At 54.3% G+C, this 23,516-nt stretch overlaps 1 protein-coding gene across 2 annotated transcripts; it reads right to left on the minus strand.

Moving 5' to 3' along the window:
- Positions 1-354: 354 nt before the first annotated feature.
- LOC136107911 (proton-coupled amino acid transporter 1-like) lies at positions 355-23,282 on the minus strand. 2 transcript variants are annotated; one of them, XM_065849305.2, is made up of 11 exons: positions 23,191-23,282; positions 19,463-19,610; positions 18,669-18,759; positions 17,431-17,519; positions 17,098-17,193; positions 16,267-16,351; positions 13,795-14,013; positions 13,459-13,557; positions 11,903-12,069; positions 6,580-6,749; positions 355-3,352 (listed from the first exon to the last, which is right to left on the minus strand). In XM_065849305.2, exons 2-11 carry the CDS (start codon positions 19,603-19,605, stop codon positions 3,084-3,086), a joined length of 1,428 nt encoding a protein of 475 aa, XP_065705377.1. In that variant the 5' UTR covers positions 19,606-19,610; positions 23,191-23,282; the 3' UTR covers positions 355-3,083. The 2 variants fall into 2 exon arrangements, with proteins under 2 accessions (XP_065705377.1, XP_071670807.1); XM_071814706.1 differs by lacking the exon at positions 23,191-23,282 and having other exon boundaries at positions 19,463-19,628.
- Between the last annotated feature and the right edge of the window lie 234 nt (positions 23,283-23,516).

A 23,516-nucleotide genomic window follows, 5' to 3' on the forward strand; every position in this document is an offset into this window, starting at 1 on the left:
CAATGGGGCTGGGAAAAGCACAGGGTCTGACCCTGGCTGCCTGCCGGGCTCCAGGGCTCCTGCTGTCACATGGATGTCCCCTCCTCCCCAAGCCAACGCCTCCTCCTCCCCAAGCCCTTGTTACTGGGTGGTATTTGCAAGAAAAAGAAAAAAAGAGAGGAGGTAAAAACAAACAAGTCCCAAAAGTTGTAGCACATCCACTGACATTAATGCCACAGCACTGCCCCATCCAGCCCAGCACAGCAGGGTCCACCTAGGAGCCCCCCAGCACTGCTGCACACCTGGCTGGGGCACTGCCAGGTTGTTTTACATCTGCCTCATGGAAGAGAAGTCCCCATCTCACACCACAGAGTGTTTTCACGTAAAAAATAGATTATATTTATTGATTAAAGTAAGATAATGTGATTGAGGTGCAGCACCAGCTCTTCCACTGGGCAGCTACACACACTGTGCACTGACAATATCCATAGGCACGAGACACCTACATTAATAATTTCTATATTTACATCATTTCCATGGTTACAGAGCAGCCTACGGTACAGAAGTGCCAAGTTTTCAAGTCCGTTGTGTCCTGTGCCAGGTCCTCCTGGTTCAGCAGAGCCCCTCACGCCGTGTGCCCCAACGGCACATCTGGCCTCATCTCTGAACACCCCCTGCTCACCCCAATAAAAATGAAGAACTGCAAAAAACATTTAATGCTGCTGTGATATCCCAGTTTCCTTGGAAATGAGGTCTTCACTGATTGCAAAGTGAGTTTGGGTGCTAAGAGCCCCACCAGCAAACCCACTGATGCCTGGTGCTGGGTTGGGGACACGCCCTGGCACACAGCTGTCCCCTAAAATGCGACCAGCCTTCTCAGGGGGTACCAACAGGTCTAGGGGCATGTACCAGACATCCCCTGCTCATAACAGCATGCTTTCTGCCAAGGGTGACACTTCTGCTGTCAAACCCAACTGCAAGGGCCACGCCAGGATCAGTACACAGTGATGGATGTAAATATTGCACGTTTCCCATTCGTGGCATCCCCTGGAGTGCCCCCCCAGACCCCACTGTTTGCTCTCAGTGTCCTCCAGGTGGATGATTTGAATTAAAGCTTTGCTCTGCTCATGAAACCTTCACCAGCACAGACTTTGAGGAGATGAAGTGAGCCCCCAGAGATGCAGCAAGCAGATGAGGGGCTGGAAAGGAGTAGTGACATGGCACAGACCTACCCCACACTTGGCCATGGGCCCATGTACCAGTATGGGGCACCCAAAGCAGAGCCAGCAAAAGGAACACAGTGCAGGACACTGAAACACCACCCATCGAGGAGGTAGGCTGCACAGACACCACTCTGCACAGCCTTCTCCTCCCAGAAGCAGGTCAAGTACCGAACACCCCAAGCATCACTCATCCTCCATCAAAGACAGAACACAGCCCACCAGCGCTATGTTCACACTACTTTCCCACCACCACCACCAGCCTTTGCCCACTCCTATGTAGAAAAGGCTGTGGTGGGATGCGGGGATAACAGCTCTCCAGAGGGACCCACCATGCTGCCGATGTTTGGGAGATGCTGTGTGAGCAGAGAGGAGTTCAGCCCAGATCGGGGGTTGCAGAGGGGTGGTTTTCACATGGCTAGGAAAAGGCATCCCATGGAGGATGAGTTCGCCCTCTTAAAACAAAAACTGCTGGCAGAGCCCTGGAACAGACTGCCCAGAGAGGTGGTGGAGTCTCCTTCTCTGAAGACATTCAAAACCTGCCTGGACATGATCCTGTGAGATCTGCTCTGTTGAACCTGCTTTAGCAGGTGGGTTGGACCAGATGATCTCCAGAGGTCCCTTCCAACCCCAACCATCCTGTGATTTTGTGAAATGCAAGGGAACCCTCCAGAGAGGAAGCTGGGCTCACCGAGAGGAAGGGAAACAGCAGCATGGTGGGGACTGTCCCCCCCTCAAGCACACACCAGTCACACAGCTAGAAGCAACAGGAGCACAGAGAGAAGTTGCCTCCTACCAGGGGCTGCAGAGCTGGGGCAGAGGCAGAGGATACCACCAGGGAAGGAGTGGGATCAGGAGAGAAAGGTTAAAAAACAACAAAACGAAAAATACCCCACACATTATGGGGGTTTTGTGTGTGATTTGACATTCAGTAATGGCCTGCAGTCACAGCTGGAGTGTGCCAGGCCAGCTCAGGTGCTGTAAACAAAGTGATGCATTTTTGCCATGTGCAGGTAGCACGTGGTGACCCCTGGGGACACCCCATCCCACGTAGGGAGATGCTCCCAGACAAAGGTGTCCGGCTTGGACCCTCATTACAGCAGACCCCATTTGCTCTCCACGTGCACCCGGTCCTAATACTTCCAAAAGCCAGACATTAGGTGTGTGTGCTGGATGGGGAACAAAGCGCCACTACTGAAAGCATTGGCCAAAGTTCAGCAAACCCTCCCAGGCCAGGGAAGTGCTGTGCCTGGTGCCCTGCTCAGCTCCCAGGGTGTCTGGAAACAGATCTGGAGCACGGCAGGAGCCAATGCCCATGTCCGGGGGTCCCACCGCAGGAGAGCAGGAGAGTCGCAGGATGCTCCATACCTCAGGCTCCATCTGCCACCCCCGAAGGGCCAGGGTGAGGAGGTGGTTGCATGCTCCTCAACCTGAGCTGAGGTTTCTCTGTTGCTGTAAAAATAAAGTGCTGAGGGGGGAAAGAAAAAACTGGCACAAAAAAAGAGCAGTCCCTGTTTCCTGCCCCGACTGAAGGGACAAAGGAAATACAGAAAGGTGGGGATCTAAAAAGAAAAAAAAATCAAAATGTACATCCCCAGGAGTCTTCAGCTCTCAAAGTGACTGTTTACACAGGTGCTGTTTGGCTGTATCACCTGCCCGAAAAGCCCCCAGGGAAGGCACTGTCCCAGACCCCACCTCCCCAGCTGCAGCCCAGCACAGGACCCTGCTGCAGATGGGTGGCCACAGCATCGGGCAGCCCCGTCCTCTCGCAGACCAAACCCACCGCATTTCCCAAGGGGAGAGGGGACACTGTCCCCAAGGGACCAGCAGTGCCCGTGTGCCCCCAGCATAGCGCCCGGGGCGGCCAGTGGGGCACGGGCACCATCACTGCACTACGGCACTGGTGCTGTTCACGATTGTGGTGGCGGGCGTAGCCAGCTCCACCAGTGCCTCGTACGTCCCCACCACGAAACCCAGGAAGCCGAAGAGGCTGATGGCGATGTCCTTGACGATGACAAGGGGGTGCAGGCCTTCTGCAGAGTAGGTGGCGATCTCCAGCAGCGGGGGGAAGATGAGAGCCAGGGCACTGCTGCTGACGGAGCCCACCAGCGAGATGACGATGTCCAGGCGCGGGATGAGGATGGCCAGCACGCCTGGAGAAGGAGCGGACGCAACGTTAGTGCAGCTGGCTCCCAAATGGCAGAGACCCTCCCCTGAGTCAAAACAAGCAAAAACCCACTGCAAGGACTCCATCTGCCTGAATCATTCCTCTGCTCTTCTCCCTGACACAAGAGCTTTGAAGATGTGGCTGCATGTTTTCCAGCAACTCCTCCCCAACAAGCAATTAAGCCATTGCATTGAGTTAATGAAGTGCAGCATGCAGACCAAATCCTTTTTGTCGCCCCGGGCACCACCACATCGAGCTCTGGGGCCGAGCGGGACGGGTGCCCCAGCAAACAGATGCCGCTGGCAGAAGATCGGCTGCTGGCCCCCCTCAGAGAACCAGCACTCCTGCTCCCCACACCTGGGGAGCCGCAAAGCCTCAGAAACCCCATAAAACAGGAGGCAAAAAGCCATCTCCCCCGACTCCAAATAAATCCCTGTGGTTTGCATGTGTTTAGAGCTGCTCCAGCAGCAGAGCACCTGCGGCACAGCCCAGGGGAGAACATTTGTGAGGTAAAAACTGCAGCCAAGGAAAATCCCCCTGGGAGACTTCTGACAGCTCACACTTAGCGGCTGCAAATTCCAGCGTATTCCCACTCCCCCTTCTCCTGCTCGGGACCAGGGGAGGATGGAGGGATGGTATGTCCTCCTTCCAACCAGCCCACAGCCACCACCACCCCTGGGCACTGCAGTGTCAGTGTTTGGGGAGCAGATTTAAAATAAGGGATCATCTAGGTCCTGTTTTGCAACTGGGAGCGGTACCCCTCAGCACGGTCACACACCGAGCGAGTTCCCTACGCACAGCACTTGAGAGCATCACTGCTGCTTTTTGTTCAAATGAAGCCTGAGGAAAAGGCAACCAGAGCTTTGTACTACAGAAGAGCATCCTCAGCAATCACAGCAGACCTCAGCACTTAATCAAAGTAACCAAAAGAAATAAACTGGATTATTGCTTTGAAAGCTCTGCTTAGAAACAGGAGACACCTAGAACTGTGTCGGCTACAGGCTCAGTTGAAAAGGGACGTCTCGGGGCTCCCTTCCAGAGGGATTTGTTCATTCCTCAGCAATCAGCTACAGGCAAGAGAGGGTGGTGGAGCCTCCCTGAACCAAAGATCACCCGCAGCACTGCAGGAGATGGAAGGCTTGGGAGACTGACAGCAGGCAAAGACACAAACAGGAGATGCTCCTGCACATCACCACCACTCCAGCCCTGCCATTAAGGATAAGCCTAGAGACGAACCATCCCTTCACCGTGGGGAACAGCAGTAAAAGTCCCCACAAAGCTGACCTGGATGAAGTTTATCCCAGTTTCCAGCCCTGCACAGAGGCAAAGGAGTGCTCTGCCAGGTCTCTGCTGTGAGCAGCATCCCTGCTCCGGCAGTCTGTGGGGAGAGCAGAGCAGCCAACCACCAACAGCACCCTCAGCCCACCCCACACCGCTCTTTGGACTCAGAGTAAACAAAATTATTAACCCCCCGCTAAAACAAGCAGGGCTGAAGCACCAGCTGCAGTCCTCAGCCTCCAGGGCCAACGGTCCTGCTTTCCGCAGGTATTAATTCAAAGGGGTTTTAACTGTGCTGGTTTTGAAGTCTAAGCTTAAAAGACACCCATAACACCAGATTGCATCCTCTCTTTGGAAGCCAAAGCCATGATGCAGGCTTGTTCTGTGGCCACACAATCATCCGATGAATATTCATGCAACCCCCCCAGTTGCTTTTATCCTCACCAGCAGTCAGAGAGACTTACAGGGAAAGGGGAGGTGAAGAAGTACAAAGGAACCAGTACCCTTCCACCAACACCTCCACTGCCTCCCTACCCCCAAATGGCCACTGCCAGCATCTAAAGCTATCCCGTCACCCCACGCCTTTGTTTCCCTGGCCAGGCACACTCCAACACCCTCCAGCAGAGGCTCCCATCCCATGGGCAGGCTGCGAGCTCAACCACCAGCACTGGGGTGGCTGGAGAACATGGTCCAGCACAGAAGGATTTCATGAGAGAGCTGGGTCTGTTCAGCCTGGAGAGGGCTGAGAGGGCATATCATCAGTGTTTATAAATATCTCAATGGTGGATGTCAAGAGGATGGACCAGACTCTTTTCAGTGGTGCTGAATGATGGGATAAGTGGCAACAGGCACAGGCTGAAGCACAGGAGGTTCCACCTGAATATGAGGAGAAATTTCTTTACTTTGAGGTGCCAGAGCCTGGAACAGGCTGCACAGAAAGGTTGTGAAGTCTCCTTCTCTGGAAACATTCAAACCCACCTGGACACATTCCTGTGAGATCTGCTCTGGTGAACCTGCTTTAGCAGGTGGGTTGGACTGGATGATCTCCAGAGGGCTCTTCCAAGCCCAACTAGTCTGGGTTTCTGTGATCCGTGCACCGTCCCTCCAGCTGTGGGCGCTGGAGCAGAATGTGTTTCAGGTACTCAGCACCTCCGTTAATGCAGTGTTTCTGACTCACCATTACTGAGAGCCCAGGAACTGGCAGCATCCTGTTCTCAGCCATCTCCACCACCCTCCAGTTAGCACCGTGCTCCTCTCAAGCACAAACAAAACCCAGCTGGGATGCAGGGCCAGGTCCCTGATGCTCAACTCTGGTGCATCAGCAGCATCAAGCCATGAAGAAAAGCTCTTTTTCAGCACATGATGCTTGTGAGCTCAGTCACGCGTCTCAGCTGTGCTGACAACAGCAAGGATCTAGACTTCAGGAATGAAAACCAGCCAAAATCTGATACTCCTGCACCTGATTTGCTCCACACCTTTCCCAAAGGTCTGCCAGGCTCTAACCTGGCATCCTGCTCCACCAGAATCTCACTGCAGGCAGCGGACATCATCAAGGGAAAGAGACCACCTGGGGCTGACCCAACCAGACCTGCCCTGTGGCCACAGGCACGCCAAGGCTTTGTTATGGGTCATGCATCATTCTCAATTATCTTCTGCTGTGCTATACACTGCCATGAATGTCTGTACACAAGCACACCCATCCCTCACAGTCAGTGACCCCTTTGCAGCCATGTCTGTGTCACACAGGCACCAGGAGCCTGGCTGCATGCTGTCTATGGAAAACAGGGCTCCAGGAGACTCCCCACTGCCCAGGCTTCAGTAGCCGGGCCTGAGGCAGCAAGGCGAGGGGCAAGGGCTCTCAGCACCACCAGCCCGTGGTGGGAAGGAGGTACCACATCCTCTTACGGAAACTCCGAGAAGCTGCTTTCTACTCACAGGTCACGCCGACCAGGGCCACCCTGAGGAGCAGGTTGACCAGCCAGCCCCAGCGCTCTGACACCCGGGCGATGAGGGGAGGGATGATGATCTCGGCGGGCACGTAGAATTGCACGGCGTACGTGAAGAAAATCCCGATGGAGAAGAGCAGCTTAACAGCTTGGTACAGCCTGCAAAACAGAAGGACGAGACCCAGTGGGACACTCTCTTGCTCCAGCCCCCACGGCAGCAACAACAGAAAGCAGAAGGGGAACACTCTGCCAAGAAGGACTTTTGTGTGCCAGTGATCGTCCCTCCTGAACACTCTGCTGGAAAATTACTCTGATGCATTCAATGTACAGAGACCTTTCCTGGACAAATGACAGCAAGGAGACAGCGCATCCTCCAAGCTGCAGCAACACATGCCCCCACACCTATTCAGAGGCTTTAGTCTTGGCTTTGTGTAAGGTATCATCAGTCCAGGAGTTGGGCCAGCAGCCTCTCAAATGCTGCTTCCCCCTGGCAAAACTTGTGGGCACAGATATTGAGAGCTACTTGAAAAACAAACAAACAAAACCAACAAACCACTGTCCTGCTCCTAACTCATCCAAAGGCACAGGAAAAGCTGAGGTGTTGTTAGTCAAGGGACCAAGGGCTTAACTTGTTCCTCAACAAGTTAAGGCATCTGCCTGCATTTCTAGATGCTCACATGTGCCACACTGCCCTTGGCTGCACAAAGTAACACATCCTCCAGGTACCCTGCTCCCTTATGTAGAGACATAGGCTCCATACCACTCTTGCCGCTTGACCAGGCTGGACTCTGCAAGGTCTGCAGTGACACAGGATGGCCTTCTTCATGATTGTCCTACACACATACCCAAATACCCCCAGTAGCACTGGTACTGCCAAAAGCTGCAATCCTGACCTTTGGCCAGTGACCCAGAATGAAGTTGCCTCCATCACCCACCCCCAGAGACCTTTCACCTACACCAACAAAATCCAGCCTTTGAGCTGAAGGAAAAAAACAACACCTCCTTTTCTCCTATTTGTAACCAGCTGGACTTTATTCTCTGTCTTAAAACAGAAGATGAAGAATATCTTCAAAGAGTCTTATCAGCTGCAGCCATTAATATTTCACAGATTGAGATTACTGCATGGCTTCTGAGAAGGGGGAAAAGAACAGCACTGCTGGGATAAGTCTGGGCTTACAAAGCAAATGTCACCACCGCCACCTGCAACTGAACCTCCTCCATGAAACGTAAAAGAGCAGTTATTTTTGGAATGCAGCATAATACATGTTTGAGGCAGTGACGGTTAAATGAGCAGTTTGGGCCGTGCAGAGGGAAGGTGGGGTGCAGACAGGCTGCAAACAGCACCCCAGGCTCACCCTGAGTCAGATCTCACCGCCCAGATCCCACAGCGATGCAGCGGGGGTGCGGGACAGAGCCTGTCACAGGTGGCAAAAAAGCCACCTCCCGGGCTCATCTCTGCCCGCAGCCACCCGGCAGCAGGAAAAGCTTCTTTAAAAGAGGAGTGATATCTAGTTACATCACACATGGTCCTATCTGGTCTCAAACTCATGACATGCTGACCAAGCAGGCTGGGGCCCAGTTTCCTGACTGGCCAGGAGAACAGGACCTGGAGGTGCTGGTGGGCAACAACTGAACATGAGCCAGCAGCAGGACCCTGCAGTGATTAAGTTCAACCACATACCAGGCTGTGTTAGCAAAAACATAGCCAGCAGGTTAAGGGTAGGGATTACTCCCTTGTTTGGGAGCTTGAGAAGCTACATCTTGTGTCTTTTGTCCAGTCTGGAGACTCCCAGGACAGGACAGACACTGACCTAGCAGAGCAAGCTGAGTAGAGGCTGTTGGGGCTGGAGCACATGACATGCGAGAAAAGGCTGCAAGACCTGGACTCATTCAGCATGAAGAGAAGGTTAATGGGGATGTTATTACTGTCTTCAGCTACCTGACAGGAGAGCATGGAGAAGACAGAGAGAGGTCGTTCCCAGAGCTGCACAGCAGAAGAACCAGGGACACTGGGACAGAGCTGCATCCCTAAAGGGTAGTTAAGCACCACAACAAGCATCTGGAGAGGTGGGGAACCCCCCTCCTTACTGATAATTCAAAATTTAAGCTGGCCCTGCTTTGAGCAGGTAGGTGGGCCTGATGATCATGAGACGCCCTCTCCAACCCAAATTACCCTGTGATTCCACAGACAAACTAAAGAGAAAGCTACCAGAGTCAGGAATGTGCCCATTCAGCCACATATGACTCACATGCACAGTAGCCTTGAGCCACCTGTTCCACAGCCTGTATATCTCATAATTGTTTTTTCAGTTAAGTGATGCTGTAAATCTATAAAGTGCTTCCAGGCAATACATAATTAAGAGATGTTATTAAAAAAGGTACAGAATAAGGTTGAGTACCAATCCTGTACAGGTCAGGAACCAGGATAACAAGCTGAAAGGGCATTTTAAACATCAACAAGAAGAAAGTCTCAAGTGCTACGCTTGACCCACAGACAACACGGGTCCACGCAGGGTCCTGCTCTGCCAACCACAGCGACCACGTCCTTAACCCAGAGAGCCACGACAGGCCATCCCAACAAGTTGCAAGAAATGGCACACCTTCCTTTGACTGTAAGCTCTGTCGTTACATACCTCCAAGCAGCCATACGCAACCAAACATCCTCCCCCTCACTACAGCATTTCTTCACTCTCGAGAGGGTGGGGTGAAGTAACCCTCCTGAGGATGCAAGGAGGGATTTCTGCACAGCACAGCAGTATTTCGGAAGCCGTGGTTAGGTCTGGGCACTGGGAACTGACACACTCCTCATTAGAGGAAGCTGCGGTCACAGAGAAATGAGGCTGGAGAAGTCCTTAGTCATCCTGTAACTCAACGATTTCCAACACGTTCATCAAATCTGTTCTAGAGACCTTTGGGCCATGGCTACAGCCAAGGAACGATGTGGCATCTCCACCACAATCCTCACCTTGTCTCCCATGCTGCAGGCAAACCCCATGACTTCTCACCCACAGTCCTTATGATCGGCTCCTGCAGGTCAACAATTTTTTACTGCTGGGGAGAAAACCCGCAAACAAAGCAGAATGGGCAAAACACTCATTCCAAGAGCAAGTCTCCACCCATCACCTACAGTTTAATGTGTGGGAATGCAGCAGTCAATACTTTAGCCCAAGTATCCTAGCCCTTACCTTAGATAAACCATTTCCAAGTCCACTATTTATAGCCTCCATCAAATGTTCTTCCAGAACATGTGCAAACATCAAAGTGCTTTGTGTGTTGAGTCACAGGGACCACAGCACACCCAGGCTTCCGCAGCACTGCTGCCAAAGGGCTATTCTCTCCTCTCTATCTGAAAAACTCAACAGTTTTGCTCAGAAAAGTACTTTGACGGCATAGATGTGCACTTGAAACGGGATCTTTCTGTAGCTTATCAAGTCACACAAATCTCATCACCTTCTTCCAAGGGATGTCATTGTCATCCTTTAGAGCAAACAAAGCTGAGATTTGCCATGGAATCCGCCGGGGCAGCATTACAGGTCAGCAATCACTACAGGCTGTGGCATGACCTGATGCCCTGCAGAGCCCAAGACCTGGATCTGACCTGCTTCCCACCTTCAGAAACAGCAGCAGCATTTCATCCCCTCCACACGTCACTTCAGCTTGCTGAGCGGATGGGATTCACACCTGCTGTGCTTGGCACAGTGGGATTCAGATCTCCCTGCAACACAAGCCTGTTTTTCCACTGGCCCTGTCCCTCCTCACTGCAAGCAGGGACCCTGCAGAGCTGCCAGCCCTGCAAGGGACAATGCTCTCAGCAGGAGTAGGACCTTCTGCCACACCAACATCCAGCAGTTCAGTCACTACACAGATCCAGCATGAAAGTCCATGCACTCTTCAAAGAAACCCACACAGCATCAATTAAAGCAAAAACAGGCTCTATTTTTTAAAAATCCTTGCTTTCTCCAGAGCCCCAGCTGCACAGCTCTACAAGGTCAGCATGTGGAAACCCACCACTGACTCAAAATTTGACTGGCACCCCCGGCTCCAATTCTCACCCTGGTCTCTTGCAGGATTTCAAGACAGCAGAGATGTCAAAGAGAAACCATTGAACTCCAGAGTGTTCCTAGGCAAACCCGGAGAAACTCTGTTGCCACAGGACAGTTTTCCAAGAAGCCTCGTGGCACCAAAGCCAGCACTCAGCCCCAGCTCTGCACCCAGGCGCCAGAGACACTGCTGTGAAACCGCTCCTCACCTGTCAGCACCGTCTCCTGCCACACAAACACTTTGAAGCAGCATGTCATAAGAAGCAAGACATGGGTTTTTTTTCAAGATTTTCTCAAATAATTCCAAGTGGAGCAAGCTGGAAAAGGCATTTGTTCTCAATATCTGTGTACTCCACACTTCTCCCAAAGGCAAGGGAGATTGCTTGAATTTCTCCTCCAGGGTGAATATGGAGCTGTGACACTGAACAACCAGTTGCCCCCAGGACAGAACTGCACACAGCCCAGCCAGCTCCTGCAACAGCCACCAGCCCTGGCAAGAGGAGAAATAACCTCTCCAGGGAAGCAGGTCCAGGGTCAGGCCATGTGTGTCTCCGCAGGGCTCCAGCCAGCGACTTGAGCACCTCAGGAGGCCTCACCAGATGCCAGAGGAGGACAGACAGGTTTGGGGAGCTGCAGAGCTCAGGCCCCATGGGAAGGAAGGGGTTTCCTCACAGCACCAGCACTCACAGGCAAAGCCTGGGCTCAAGCTGAGCCACATCCAGGCACAACACAGAGCCCAGGAGTGGGAGTTCAAGCTCCAGGGCTGCAAACAAAGAACGCAGCCCACGTGTGGAGACGTCACATCTCAGCCCCAGTGGGAGCTCCCAGTTTTGGGTTAGTTTTCCACATGCTTCATCTGGGGAAGAGAAGTGTTTTTTGCGCTGTTCAATGACCTTCTGATACAGCCCCACAGGATTTTTGTTCAATATCTGCCAGCTGCAGTGCTGCTTAGCCCCCAAAAAGACACCAAGAAAAAGCCAAGAGCTGCACCTACCCAGGCAGGGACCACCAGGGACTCCAATGAATCAGCCTGAGCTGTAGAGCCAAGACCAAGCTCAGACACCACAGCAATGAGCCTCACCACCCCATACATCAGACAACCCTAAACCAGCTCCTTTGGACAGTCTGGCTACGGCATGTTTGATCCTTCTGCAAGCTCACTCAGATCAGTTCTCCTAAGGAGTGACGTCCCCCACTGTCCCCTCTCCTGCCTCTCTGGCTGGGACACGCCTCCCTCACCCCCCAGCCCCTCCACTCCCCACAGGGACTCACCAGCAGTTGGGCAGGTTGAGCGTTATGCTGGCCTGAATGTCTGCCCCGAAGCGCAGGTACCCCAGGACACCCAAGCTGATGTACAAGATGGTGACAATGGTCATCCCCACATAGAGGATGACTGGGAACTGCCGGGGGTTCTTCATCTTGTTTTCCAGAGGCAACACCTGGGAGAGGAGGGAAGGATGATGACAGAGCAGCAGGTTACCCCCGCTCCTCTATACGCCCCAGCCCCATGGCCAAGCACAGTCCCCCCATGCCAGGGGACAGGATGGTCACACATGGAACTCTGCAGGGGAGATCTGATTTCTGTGCTCCCACTTGAGACCTTCACGCTTGGCATGGCAGGTCCCCAGCAAGGTCACCCATGTTCTCACCTTAACGAAGGGACCTGCTCCCTCCCTGTGGCAGGAGCTGTGCCCATGGGTGCCTGGTGTCAATGCCATCTGCACTACACTCTGCACCCCAAAAGAACACAGCCACGCCCACTGGGCCAGGCCCATCGTGTCACATCGTCTTATTTTGCCCAGCAGGCCCTGGGAAGACCAAACACTTTCTCCTCTCTCATCAAGTTTGTCCAGATTTTGACCAGGCAGGACAATAAAAACAAAAGGAAGGACAGGGGCAAGTCCTTCACATCTATAATAGTAACATTTGCTTTCAAATATAGGACTTCAGCAAACATTTTTATAGCTGTCCTTGGGTGTTGGGGATTTAAAGAGACACAGTGGCAGAGCTGGTGAGGAGGCAGGACCAGAATAGCTTTTATTTGCTTCTCCACCTCCAAGTCACGCGAGGAAGAGAGGATTTGTGCCTCACTGTCAGCCAGAGCCCTCTGCCCTGGGCACAGCATTCAGTAAAAGCTCCTCCTGTAATGGATTTGGCCCTCTCCCACCCTGTGCTTACCGCTTATATTAAGAGATGAAAACATTTTTTGCTCCTTTGAAGGGAGCTCCCGGAAACAACCCACAACATCTTAGGGAGCCATTAAGCTCTCTACCCACCCACACAGCTTTTTTCCACAGACACAGATGGTCTATTTACAGCATCTCATATGAGAGGCACATGCAAATCCAACCCCATGGCAGGCTGGGGCCACGCGGCTGCCCAAGGGAGACCTCAGCGCCTCTGCAGAGATGGGGGAAAAACAGACCACTTTCTGTTTTAATGTTTTTTGGCTTCCCACTTAAGCAGCTTCAGGATCCAGCCTGATAACAAGACTCAGGACAATTCCTCATCCACAGGTCAGGCAGCTGAGCTGAAGGTGGCTGCCAGTGCAATTCCCAGCAGAGCCTGATCTACTGCCAGATACAGCCACCTTCAAAGCAGCAACCTGAGGTTTGGAACGTGTTCTCCTCCAGCCTCAGATGGAAGCAACAGGGTTTGACCCAGGAGACAGCCTGGAGGCTAAAGCTAACAGCATCATCCAGAATTTGGGCTACTGTCAGAGGAACTCATCCGCAAACACAGCTGCAGCGCAGAGCAGGTGCTGCAGCAAGCCCGAGCATGGGCTGAGCCTCCCATGCAAGCAGCCTCGCTGCCACATGCCAACTTACCACCCCGATGCCTTCGAAAGCAAAGACTGCGGTGCCAAAAAAGAGAGGGTAGGTCTTCCAGGCTGCTGCTAGAGGCAGGTCACTGGGATCAGGAATGCCCTGGAAAAAAGCCCACACAGAGTTCAGATGTGGGGAGGACAGGGAGGACCTGGCCCACTCCCACCGCTCCCTGTCGCAGGCCCATGCTGCAGAGAAAGTCCTGCGGAGCAGAGTGTAAGGACCGTGCCATGGGAAAGAGCAGCACCCCACAGCCTGCAGACATCCCATCACGGAGCTCCCCCACCTGCCAAAGCATGGGACATCACAGAAGCAATGAGAGGAGCTGTAAACACGTACCCTGACGATATACTGGTAGATCACGATAAGACTGGTGAGCATGGCCACGTTGGCCAGCATGGAGAAGATGGACAGGACCTTGAGGTTCTGGATGAATGTGAGCAGCACCACAAAAGGCAGCAGGGAAAGCATGTAGAGCCGGGAGTCCATGGTGGGGGTCATGGTCACCGTCCTGTTCGAGCTGCAGTCGTTGGTGGTTCCGTTTGCTGCAGATACGACCTGGAGAAGCACAGGAACACTTGATGAACCACATCGTGCAGGTCTGAGAGCCATCAATCTCGGCAGCGCACCCTGGATGGGTCAGACTCCTGCCCCATCAGCTCACATTCGCAGACAGCTGGTCAAATAAAATCAAAGCAACGTGGGTTTTCAGGTAGTTTTGAAGCAAATCCCTGTTACCTTGCAAGAAGAAAGGCTGGGACCAGCTACGGCATCTGAGCCCAGACAGCAAAACCTGCCCAAGCTCAGGCTCGCTGGGCACATGAACCTGGCAGCCAAGCGCACTGAGGGCAGAGCTTGGTCTGCGCTGCCCACGTGGCCAGTTGAGAAGAAAGGAAAGATACATTAAGAGATATTTCCTCAAAGGTCCTTTCCCTCCTGCTGCACCACGTTGCACCCAACGTCAAGCACCCCTTCAGCTGCTCAGTGCCCTGTTTCCACGTGAGGAGATCCAGAGGCTGAGCCGTCCCTCTCAGGAGCGCGATCACGCTATCGATCACCAATACAACCAACACCAAGTCGGTTTGGGTGCCAGGTGCCATCTGGTCACTGCAAAGTGGTGCCTGAAAACTAATTAAAACTGCTCCCAAGCAAGTCCTGCCCCAGAGGAGATGATAAAGAGCTGCTGCACAAATCAGCGTCCCCCACGGGACATGCAGAGCCACCACGCACCTGCAGGGAAGTGCTGCTTGAACTCCATCTGCCCTGCCTCTCCGCAGCTTCCCCCAAAGCCGTTTTCCAAACCAAAGCTCTGCCCAGCACAGCAGCACCCTGCCCAAGGTCCCACCTGCACCATCACTCCCCATCTAACATGCTACACCCCACCACAAAAAGGAACAAGCAACACTTCCCTCTCCCTACCCAAAAAGAATCCAAAACTGAAGCCAAGGGATTTCTCAGCTATGGGAAACCCTAAAATGGGTCAGATTTGCATGGTTGTGTAAATTTCCCTCATGGTTTGAGCCAGCCTTCGGTCTCTGCTGTGAGGGGCTGAGTAGAAAGCAGCCCACCTTCAAAGAGCAGCAAAGGGCCATTTGCAGGGAGCAGGGGGGCACCAGCAGCCCAGCCCCACACATACACCCCGCACTCCTGCTCTCAAAGCTGCTGGTGACAAATCACCCATGTTCACCTATTTATTCCTCCCAGCCACCCCACAGGGCAGCACCAGGGGCATCTCCTCGGCTGCTGCTCCCAGAGCAGAGGCAGAGCCCGTCCATCCTCTGCCACCCACTGTCAGACCCCCGAGAACCTGCTCTGAAGCTGACGGGTGGCAGGGCAGGGCTGGGGAAGCTCACAGCCACGCTGGTAGCGACCAGAGCGCTGCTGCACAAGCACATGGGGAACAAGGCTGAGCGAGGCACTGAGCTGGTGAGATTGGGAACCGGGACTTGTTATTCCCAGTTTCTGACAGCGTGGGAGCCAGCCAAGCGGTTCAGAGTTTCTGTTTATTTCCTCCCAACACCTGGCAGAAGGAAACTCTTTCTCTAAAGATGTAATTAAGCCCCAGAGCCACAGGATGAGGCAAGAAACTGGAATGCAAACAGGTCTAAGAAAGGGAGCAGAGAGGTTACCATGTTCCAGTATTTAAAGGGTGGCTACAAGGACGATAGAGGCTCCCCTTTTGCAAGGAGTCATACAGAAAAGACAAGGGGCAGTGGGTACAAGTTACTCCCAGGGAGATTCCAGTTGGACACAAGAGGGAAATTTTTCACTATGAGAACAATCAGCCATTGGAATAATCTCCTCAGGGAATTTGTGGATTCCCCAACATCGGACACTTTTAAGATGCAGCTGGACAGGGGGCTGGGCCAGCTTGTCTAGACTGTGGTTTTGCCAAGAAAGGTTGGATCATATGATCTTTGTGGTCCCTTCCAACCTGGGATTCTATGACATGACCATCTAACACAGAGCATCAATAAACCAATTAACTGAGGCAGCAGGACATCAAAGACACAGTCCCTCTGCTTTCATCATGTTCCTTTCCCAACCAGGAATGGTCCTCGCTTCTCCTGGGTGATATGGACAGCTCAGCACCTCTGCATATGGAGCAAACTCAGGGGGATTCTCAGACAAACCTGCCCTGTTTGAACACGAAAACAAATCCTTCAAAATACTTGGGCAGAGGAGCAGTACCTTCCTGAGCAGCATCAGCTATGGGAAGCAGACCTTTGGTGGAAAACAGAGCTATGATCCAAACGCCTCCACACCCATCCTCACCTTCCCCTTGCTCATGAAGGAGGGAATAAGTCTGACCTGTTTCAGATTGTCAGCCAGAAAGACAAAGTACACGCAGCAGAAACCCAACTGAGTGATGATCAGAAAAAGTGCCACTACACGCCTAGAAAATAAAAAAAAAAAAACACATTTGTTAGCCAGGTCATACAGAAGTAAGAGCCCACTTGGGTTGCTTGAGGGCTGCAATCAAACACTGCATGGACACTGCTCTCCCCATGGGCTGGCATGTGCAGGTTGGAGGATGCCCAGATTGCTTCTCTTCAATGCTCAGGAAAGACCACATCTTCATCTAACCTCACAGACCTCAGGCTCTCCGATCTCCCCCTCTCACCACCTCCACAGGGTCAGCCTCAAGAGGACACTCAGAAGGAAAGTTTAGCATCTCCAGTCTGCTGCTGAATTGTCACAGCTGGAGGCAACGCTCCCCACACACAGGAATAGGTTGATTTTCCCAGCATCTGATGTACGATGTGATCTGTGTGCAACATCTGTGTGATGTGGGACATCCACAGGGCTGGCAGCATCCCTGGGAGGCACCATTAGACATGCTCAGTGTCTAACGAGATGGGCCAGCACTGGAATACATGTTATTTACCCTTTCTTACACTGCAGAGACTTACTTCTTCCTTTAGTATAAACTACATCTGGTTCGGGACAGGACTGGGTCAAAGACCTCAACGTTATCCCCCGGGGGACATCAAGCACTCAGGGCAGGTGAGCCAAATAACATTTTGTGTCACTTGTGCCCATCTGCCCACACAGCTCAGAGACCAGTGGGCTCTTCTGTCTCAGTTGCAGCACATGCTGGTCTTAAAGACAAGTCCCCCATCCGGAGGAGGGAACAGGTACCTTCCCCAAACGGCATGTGTCCGCAGACACGCGCTGGGAGTCGACTCCAGCCCATACATCACAGCATCCCCATAGTCCACAAACTGCTTCTGGAACCTGTTCAGAGAAGAGCAAGAAAAGGGACATCACGTCAGCCCTGTCTGCTGGCTCCCAAGGCAAACAATGGCATTAATGGGGAAACTGTTCTTGTGAAAAAGCCCAGAAGTAGTTCCTGACCGAGGCTTTGACATGGGCAATTTGCTGTTGAGAGGTTTCAGAAAAACAACCAGGCTTGTTGGGAATGATGAAGGAGTTGTAGGAGCAGCAGTGCTGAGAAGGGAAGTCGCTCCTTACCTGTAGCAGAAGTGATGGGCGCATTTCACCAGGATGCCCATGCAGTGCACAGCCGCGACTCCCATCACCAGCAGGCTCAGAGGACCCAGCTGCAGGGGAAGAGAGAGGGAAGGCTGCACTCTGATGGCCAGAGGCAGAGCTGCACCCTGGGGTTTTCTTCCAGACAAAACCCCACGGGCTCCATGAGCCAAAACACAGCCGAAGGCTGAACTGGAACACGGGTGCTGCTCCCAGGAACCAGCCCCTCGGGACTGAGTAACCCTACAGAGAGCCACGAACTTGGCTGGAATGATGCAAAAGCAGCAAGGTGGGGCAGCCTGGGCATGGCAAAGTGCTTCCAGGGTTGTTTTTCCAAAGTGCCTTGCAAATTGCTATTATACAGGTGATGAAGAGGTCATGGTTTGGACAAAGGAAGGAAGTTTTCTTTTTAAATTCTTTTCATTTTTCAATCTGAGCAATAGGAACACTGCATTGCTGGACAAGGAAGCCCGGAGCAGAGTAGCAAGGTGCCCGCACCTCTCACACAGACAGCAGTCGCTGGCCTATTACACAGACCCCGAGGAGCTGAGCATCAGGACAGAAGCAGTGGGGAGATGTGACAGTGGCCAGGGCTGCTGTTTGACCTCCAAGTGTGACCTCAGCCCTCAGGCAGCAAAGCTGCATCACAGCCACTTACCTCCACAGCACCAGTGCCTAAGGGCTGGGCCAGCCCAGGTGAAACCCCATTGCCATCTCCTGCCACTGGCATTAACCACTGACCAACGGGGTTCGTTATGTGTGCGCTGTGCTCATAGGACCCTCAGAAGGCACAACAGCCTGCTCACCATGGACTGTCGGGGACAAACCAAGGTGAAGGTCCTGCTCAACTTGCCACCCACAAGACCAGGGCAAGGAGATGCCACCCAAGTGGAGCATTTTGGGAGAAAGATGCTGATGCTGCAGGAGCCGGGGAGTTAACACCCAGCTGGGTGCAGAGCCACAGACCCAGCACCCTGCTTGACCCCAGCAGAGGAAACCACAGCCCCAACTTGCACGCTGAGCTACTTGAGACCAGCCAGCACAATGCAACAGCAGTAAACACAGTCTTGGCAGCAAACAAGGCGAGTCACAGAGCCCAGGTGCAAAGGCTCACAAGCCACCAAGCACCAAGAGGTATCTCAGCAGGGAGCTGAGCCCTCACACCACCCATGTGAGCTGCACAGTGCCCTGAGGTCACTCTGCCCCACGAGCTCCCTTACCAGGACGCCAGCGTTCTTCACAGCCAGGGACAGACCCAGCAGCCCCGTGCCTACATTCCCCTTCAGCAGATGGATCAGGGTCTGGTACCACCTGAGGGAGAGAAGATGCAGAGATAACCGTCGGCAGATACCTGCACCCGGACCATGCACAGTCTCAGCCCTCAGCTCATCCTGCTCAGGGTCCAGCAGCTCTGAGCTGCTGTGGGAAACACACACGGGGATCTGGATTCTGTTCCCTGAACCCAGCCTAGCCCAGTGGCTCTGAAGAAGGATGGGAGGTAAAGACACAAACAACAGATTTTGGGTAGGCATTTGCAGAACCAGCTTTGAGGCAAAACCCAGCGCTAGTGTAGCTCAGCACCAAGGGGCTGCACAACAGGCAAGTCTCTGAGATGAAGGGATGGGTTCCCCTGGGGCAAGACAGCATCCTCTGCTCACGTGGGTATGGCATAAGGGAGCCCCCAGGGCATGGCTGCAACATGCCTAGGTAACCTCTGGAGCTGGACATGCTGTTTGCTCATCACAGCTCCCTATCGAACCTAGTTGATGTGGGGGAATACTGGGAAAAGCACCAAACACTGCCCACTGCCAGCAAGTCCAGTTTCACTGGAGAGCAGAGAATGACCCTGGGGCAGCTGCCCACTTGGTGCCGGCACCCCATGGAGGCAAGACCACAGCTCTGCCCTCACCACCCCATAAAACCACAGCTCCAGCATACCCCGGGAAAGCTGGCAGGCAGCAGGGAGCCCCCATTACCTCCCAGCCAGCCCAGGAGGGAAGGAAGCATCACTCACGTTGTCCCGTTGGTCTCCCCGAAGCGCTGGTAGGATTCGGGGTGGGCAAAGCCATTGATGCCACCAGGCGGGCTCCCCTCTGGTGTGACATCCGTGGAGCTGTAGTCGTTGTAGTCCTCGCTGCGCAGGCGCCGAGTGGACATGGTCTCTGTGGGGGGAGCTGCATTAGGGGTGCTCAGCTCAACACCCCCCTTCTCGGGCTCCCTGGGGTCAGTCATTGTGCAGAGAGACCAGCTCGTACTACCAGAGCAAGGTCTGCTCCGGGGCTTTTATACAGCAACATGCTCCCGCCCAAGCAATCATGAAGCTGGCATGTCCCAAGGTCAAACGTGCACAGTATGTTCCCAATAGCTCTTCCTGCAGGTTCATGACCCCAACTCAGGCACACCTGGGTTCAGGATCCTGCAGACAGAGCCTGGATGTGACCCACTTTGCATCAGGCAAGGCACCTGCTCTAAGGATGGCAAGTGTGGCACCAGGGGCAGGGAGGGACAAGCTGGTAGAGCGTCCCCAGCCCTGGCACCCAGGACTAGGGCTGTCAAGAGAACGGCCAGGAAAGGACAACCACTTGTAACCCCCACACAGTTTGCTGCAAGGGAATGGCTTGCTCTTGCCAGGGAAGTGAAAGTTTCCCAACTTCCCTTAAAATAAACAAACAAGCAAACAAATAAATAAGAACTTTGTATCAAAAAATAATTGATTATGCTCGATCAGGCAGGAGAATAGGCCATGGGCTGACAGCAAACCACCCAACCTGAAGTTTTCACAGCCACAGAGGTTCCTGCAGGACTATGGGGCTTCCCAGGAGGAGGCACCTGCACAAACTGGAGCTCTTGCTCCAGCAAAAACCCCAGCAGAGTCCCACAAGCCAGGAGCACCAGCACAAGCCCTCCCCAAGGACACAATCCTCCTGCCTTCAGCTGGAAAGCACTTAGCTGGGTAATTTCCACACATGCCCTAAAAAGCTCCTGCAGCTTCTGCACATCCTGCTGCTCCCCTCCCAAAAAAATGCCTTTGCTTCCTTCAGCTCCCTGGCTGCACCCAGCACCCCAGGCGCCTGCTGGAAGGGGCAGCGGGGACAGGGAAATTATCTGCCAGCCTCTTGCCACACAGCCTGGTGATTCGGTCCCTGCCCCAAGGCTCCTCCAGGCTATCACCGCCCCAGGCATCATCCATACCCCCCAGCAGTCCCAGTTCTCCCCATCCCGGTGCGGCTGAGGAGTGGAAGCAGGAGAGAAATGTCTCCTGATAGACAGCTCCTATCAGGTCACGCAAGTGACCCTGGCACAGACCTACACATTAGTCTGTGCAGGGAACGCTCTGCCCAGGCTGCTCAGATCCTGCTCCATCCCCAGACCCCCAGGCATCCCCCCTCCCCATCACCATACTCTGCAAACCTGGCTGTTACTTGCAAAAAAAAGCCAAAAGCTGCAATCACTTGAATGGTCCAGCCTCGCAACCAGAAGGGAAGTAGGGAGCAAGGGACTTTGCTCAACTCTGGATGCTTGCTCCAGATCCCGGCCACTCAGGAGCAGTTACTCAAGCCGCAACAACGCTGCTTTATTTCCTGTGGCACCAGGCAACGCCGGCAGCAGGAAGCAGCGCCAGTCTGTCCTACACAACACCAGCCTCCAGAGCAGCCGAGAGCCCAGGCCGGGCAAGCCAGGATGCAGCCAGGCGCTCAGGAGCTGAAGGCAGTACATCCATCACTCCTGCCCAGCCTCTTCCCTCAGAGCCGGGCCACGTAATCACAGCCTGAACCGGCTCTGCCACAGGCAGGGTGATGCGGTGAGGCAGGGACTAGGAAGAGCGGCAGCATGAGTTTACACAAGGAAAGCGTTACAAGCTATTTGTCATGGGTGCCCGAAGGACAGGGGAGAGACTTGGGAGGTTTTGCCAAGCACCTGGGCCTGGTGGTTGGCAAGGACAGAGGCAGAAGGGCTGCCAGGGAGGGGTCAGGCATGGATACCCCTCCCTAAAGACAGCCTACACTTTATCTGAAGTACCCAACAGCAATATCCTCCAGATAAAACACAACACAGTTACATCAGTCTGCCTGATTGCTCCCCATTATTTTATGTTCTTCTTCCCAGCCCCAGCTGCTTTTTGCTTTGAAGAGCCAGGGAAATGCATTCATCATGACTTGCCTTCTTTGTGTCTGGATTAAAGGTTGCATAGCAGCAGGGAACGAGCACTCAGCTCCCCCGCAATCAACAAGAAGCTGCAAAACTTGTCTCATCCACACAATTAATATTTCAAACAAAAGCAAAACCACACTACATCATTGTCTCGTCATTGCAAAGACAAGAACAGTCTCATTCGTTTTCTACTTTAAACCCAACTCCTCATCAACTTTCATGTGCATTTGTTTCCACCCCTGCACACACGAGTAATTTCACTGTGGTGAGTGAAGCACCCAGGAAAGCTGGGTGTGAGGGTGACAGCAACCTGTCCCTTGGAGTGACAACCCACGCCAGAAGTCAAGAGCAAGATGCAACTTGCTGCTGACCCTGACAGCTCTCCCCAGCTGAGCAGGACCTGTGTGCAAAAGAGACTACACAAAAGCTTCAGGAAAGGTGGGTTGCAGGGCAAAACTCACTGCTGCTCCACACAACACATGTTGAATCCTTTATTTCCACAGCACTGCTTGTCACCCACCCCAGCATGACACAAGGGAGAGCCAGCACTGCCAGATCCCCCTCCTGCCTGGTCCCACTCCCCTGCCCACAGGGAGGCTGTGGCCAAGCACCATCCCCAGGCTGCTGTGCCCACATCACCTCCCAGACATGACAGCCACACCAGCTGTGTCCCCACAGCATCGGTCCTTTGGTCCCTGTGCCACCCAGTGCTCTTGCAGGCCCAGAGTCACCCCCAGTCTCACCTCTCCAGCACTTCACAGCATGGCCTGGTCTCCCCAGCCTGGCTTCTCCCAACAGGGAGGCTGCTCGCCACAAACCCCCCCAGTTCCCGCAGCTCCCGCCTCAGCCATGCTGGGCTGCCCCACTCCCCCTCCACACTGAGCATTCCCCCAGCAGCGTGGCTGCACCCCACAGAGCGCAGGGCTCCCTGAACCCTCCAGCTCACCACACAGCATCCTGTACCCTTACTAGCACCTCACGCCGGGTGCACACCACGAGTGCTGTGCCCCCCAGACAGTCCAAGGGGAACTCTGCAGGCTGCCAGCACCCCCACAGGGCACCACCAGCACCCCTGGGTGCTCACGCAGGGTCTAGGCAGACCCATAGATCCACATGAGCTCTCAGCACCCTAAGGCACTGATGCAGGCTGCCAGGACCCTTAGGGACCTCTGGGCACCCCTGCAAGCTACCAGCATCCCCCCACACCCACATAGGTTCTGCACACACACATGGCCACATAATGGGCTACCAGCACCCCCAAGCTCCCCTGAGCACCCATGCGGGCTGCCAGCATGCTTCTGCACCCCTGAGCATCCACGCCTGATGCCAGCACCCCCAGGGACCTCTGTGCACCCACACAAGCTGCCAACACCCCCCAGCTCTGAGCAACCTCCAACACACCCGGCCACGTACAAGCGCTGCCAGCGAACCCCTGCACCCCCGAGCCCTGTCAGCATGTCCAGGCTCCATTGAGCACCCACACCGGCTGTCAGCTCTGCACCCTGAGCACCCACACCGGCTGCCAGTACCCTCGGGACCCCGCGCACCCATGCGTGCTGCCAGCCCTCTCCCGCAGCCCCGGTCCCGCACCTCGCTGCCGCCCCACGCCGCGCAGACCCGGCCGGGCCCGCTCCCTCGGCCCGCGCCGTCACGTGACAGCCGGCTCAGCTGACCGCGCCATCCGCGCCTGCGCACGGAGAGCCGTGAAGGCGCGGGGCGGGGCGAGGTGGAGAAGGGGCGGGGCAAGGCGAAGCGCGGTGGGGCACTACAGCGCCGCCTGGCGGGCGCGGCGGTGGCGCGGGCGGGAGATGGGTCTCGCTGCCCCGAGTGGAGCAAAGGCGAGTACGGCTGAGCCCTGCGCCCCCCACGCGTGGGCAACAAGGAGCATCGCCCGCAGCGCGGCTGTTCCTTGGGCA

Source organism: Patagioenas fasciata, chromosome 14 (assembly GCF_037038585.1).
Source record: "Patagioenas fasciata isolate bPatFas1 chromosome 14, bPatFas1.hap1, whole genome shotgun sequence".
NCBI classification, from domain to species: domain Eukaryota; kingdom Metazoa; phylum Chordata; class Aves; order Columbiformes; family Columbidae; genus Patagioenas; species Patagioenas fasciata.

Excerpts from the sequence above, each read along its gene's own strand:
- LOC136107911 (XM_065849305.2), bottom strand. The coding sequence starts at position 19,605 with ATGTCCACTCGGCGCCTGCGCAGCGAGGACTACAACGACTACAGCTCC. Across the intron at positions 18,760-19,462 it reads GGGGAGACCAACGGGACAAC|GTGGTACCAGACCCTGATCC; the intron begins GTGAGTGATGCT and ends TCTCTCCCTCAG. Across the intron at positions 14,014-16,266 it reads TGGCTGACAATCTGAAACAG|GTCGTATCTGCAGCAAACGG; the intron begins GTCAGACTTATT and ends GTGCTTCTCCAG.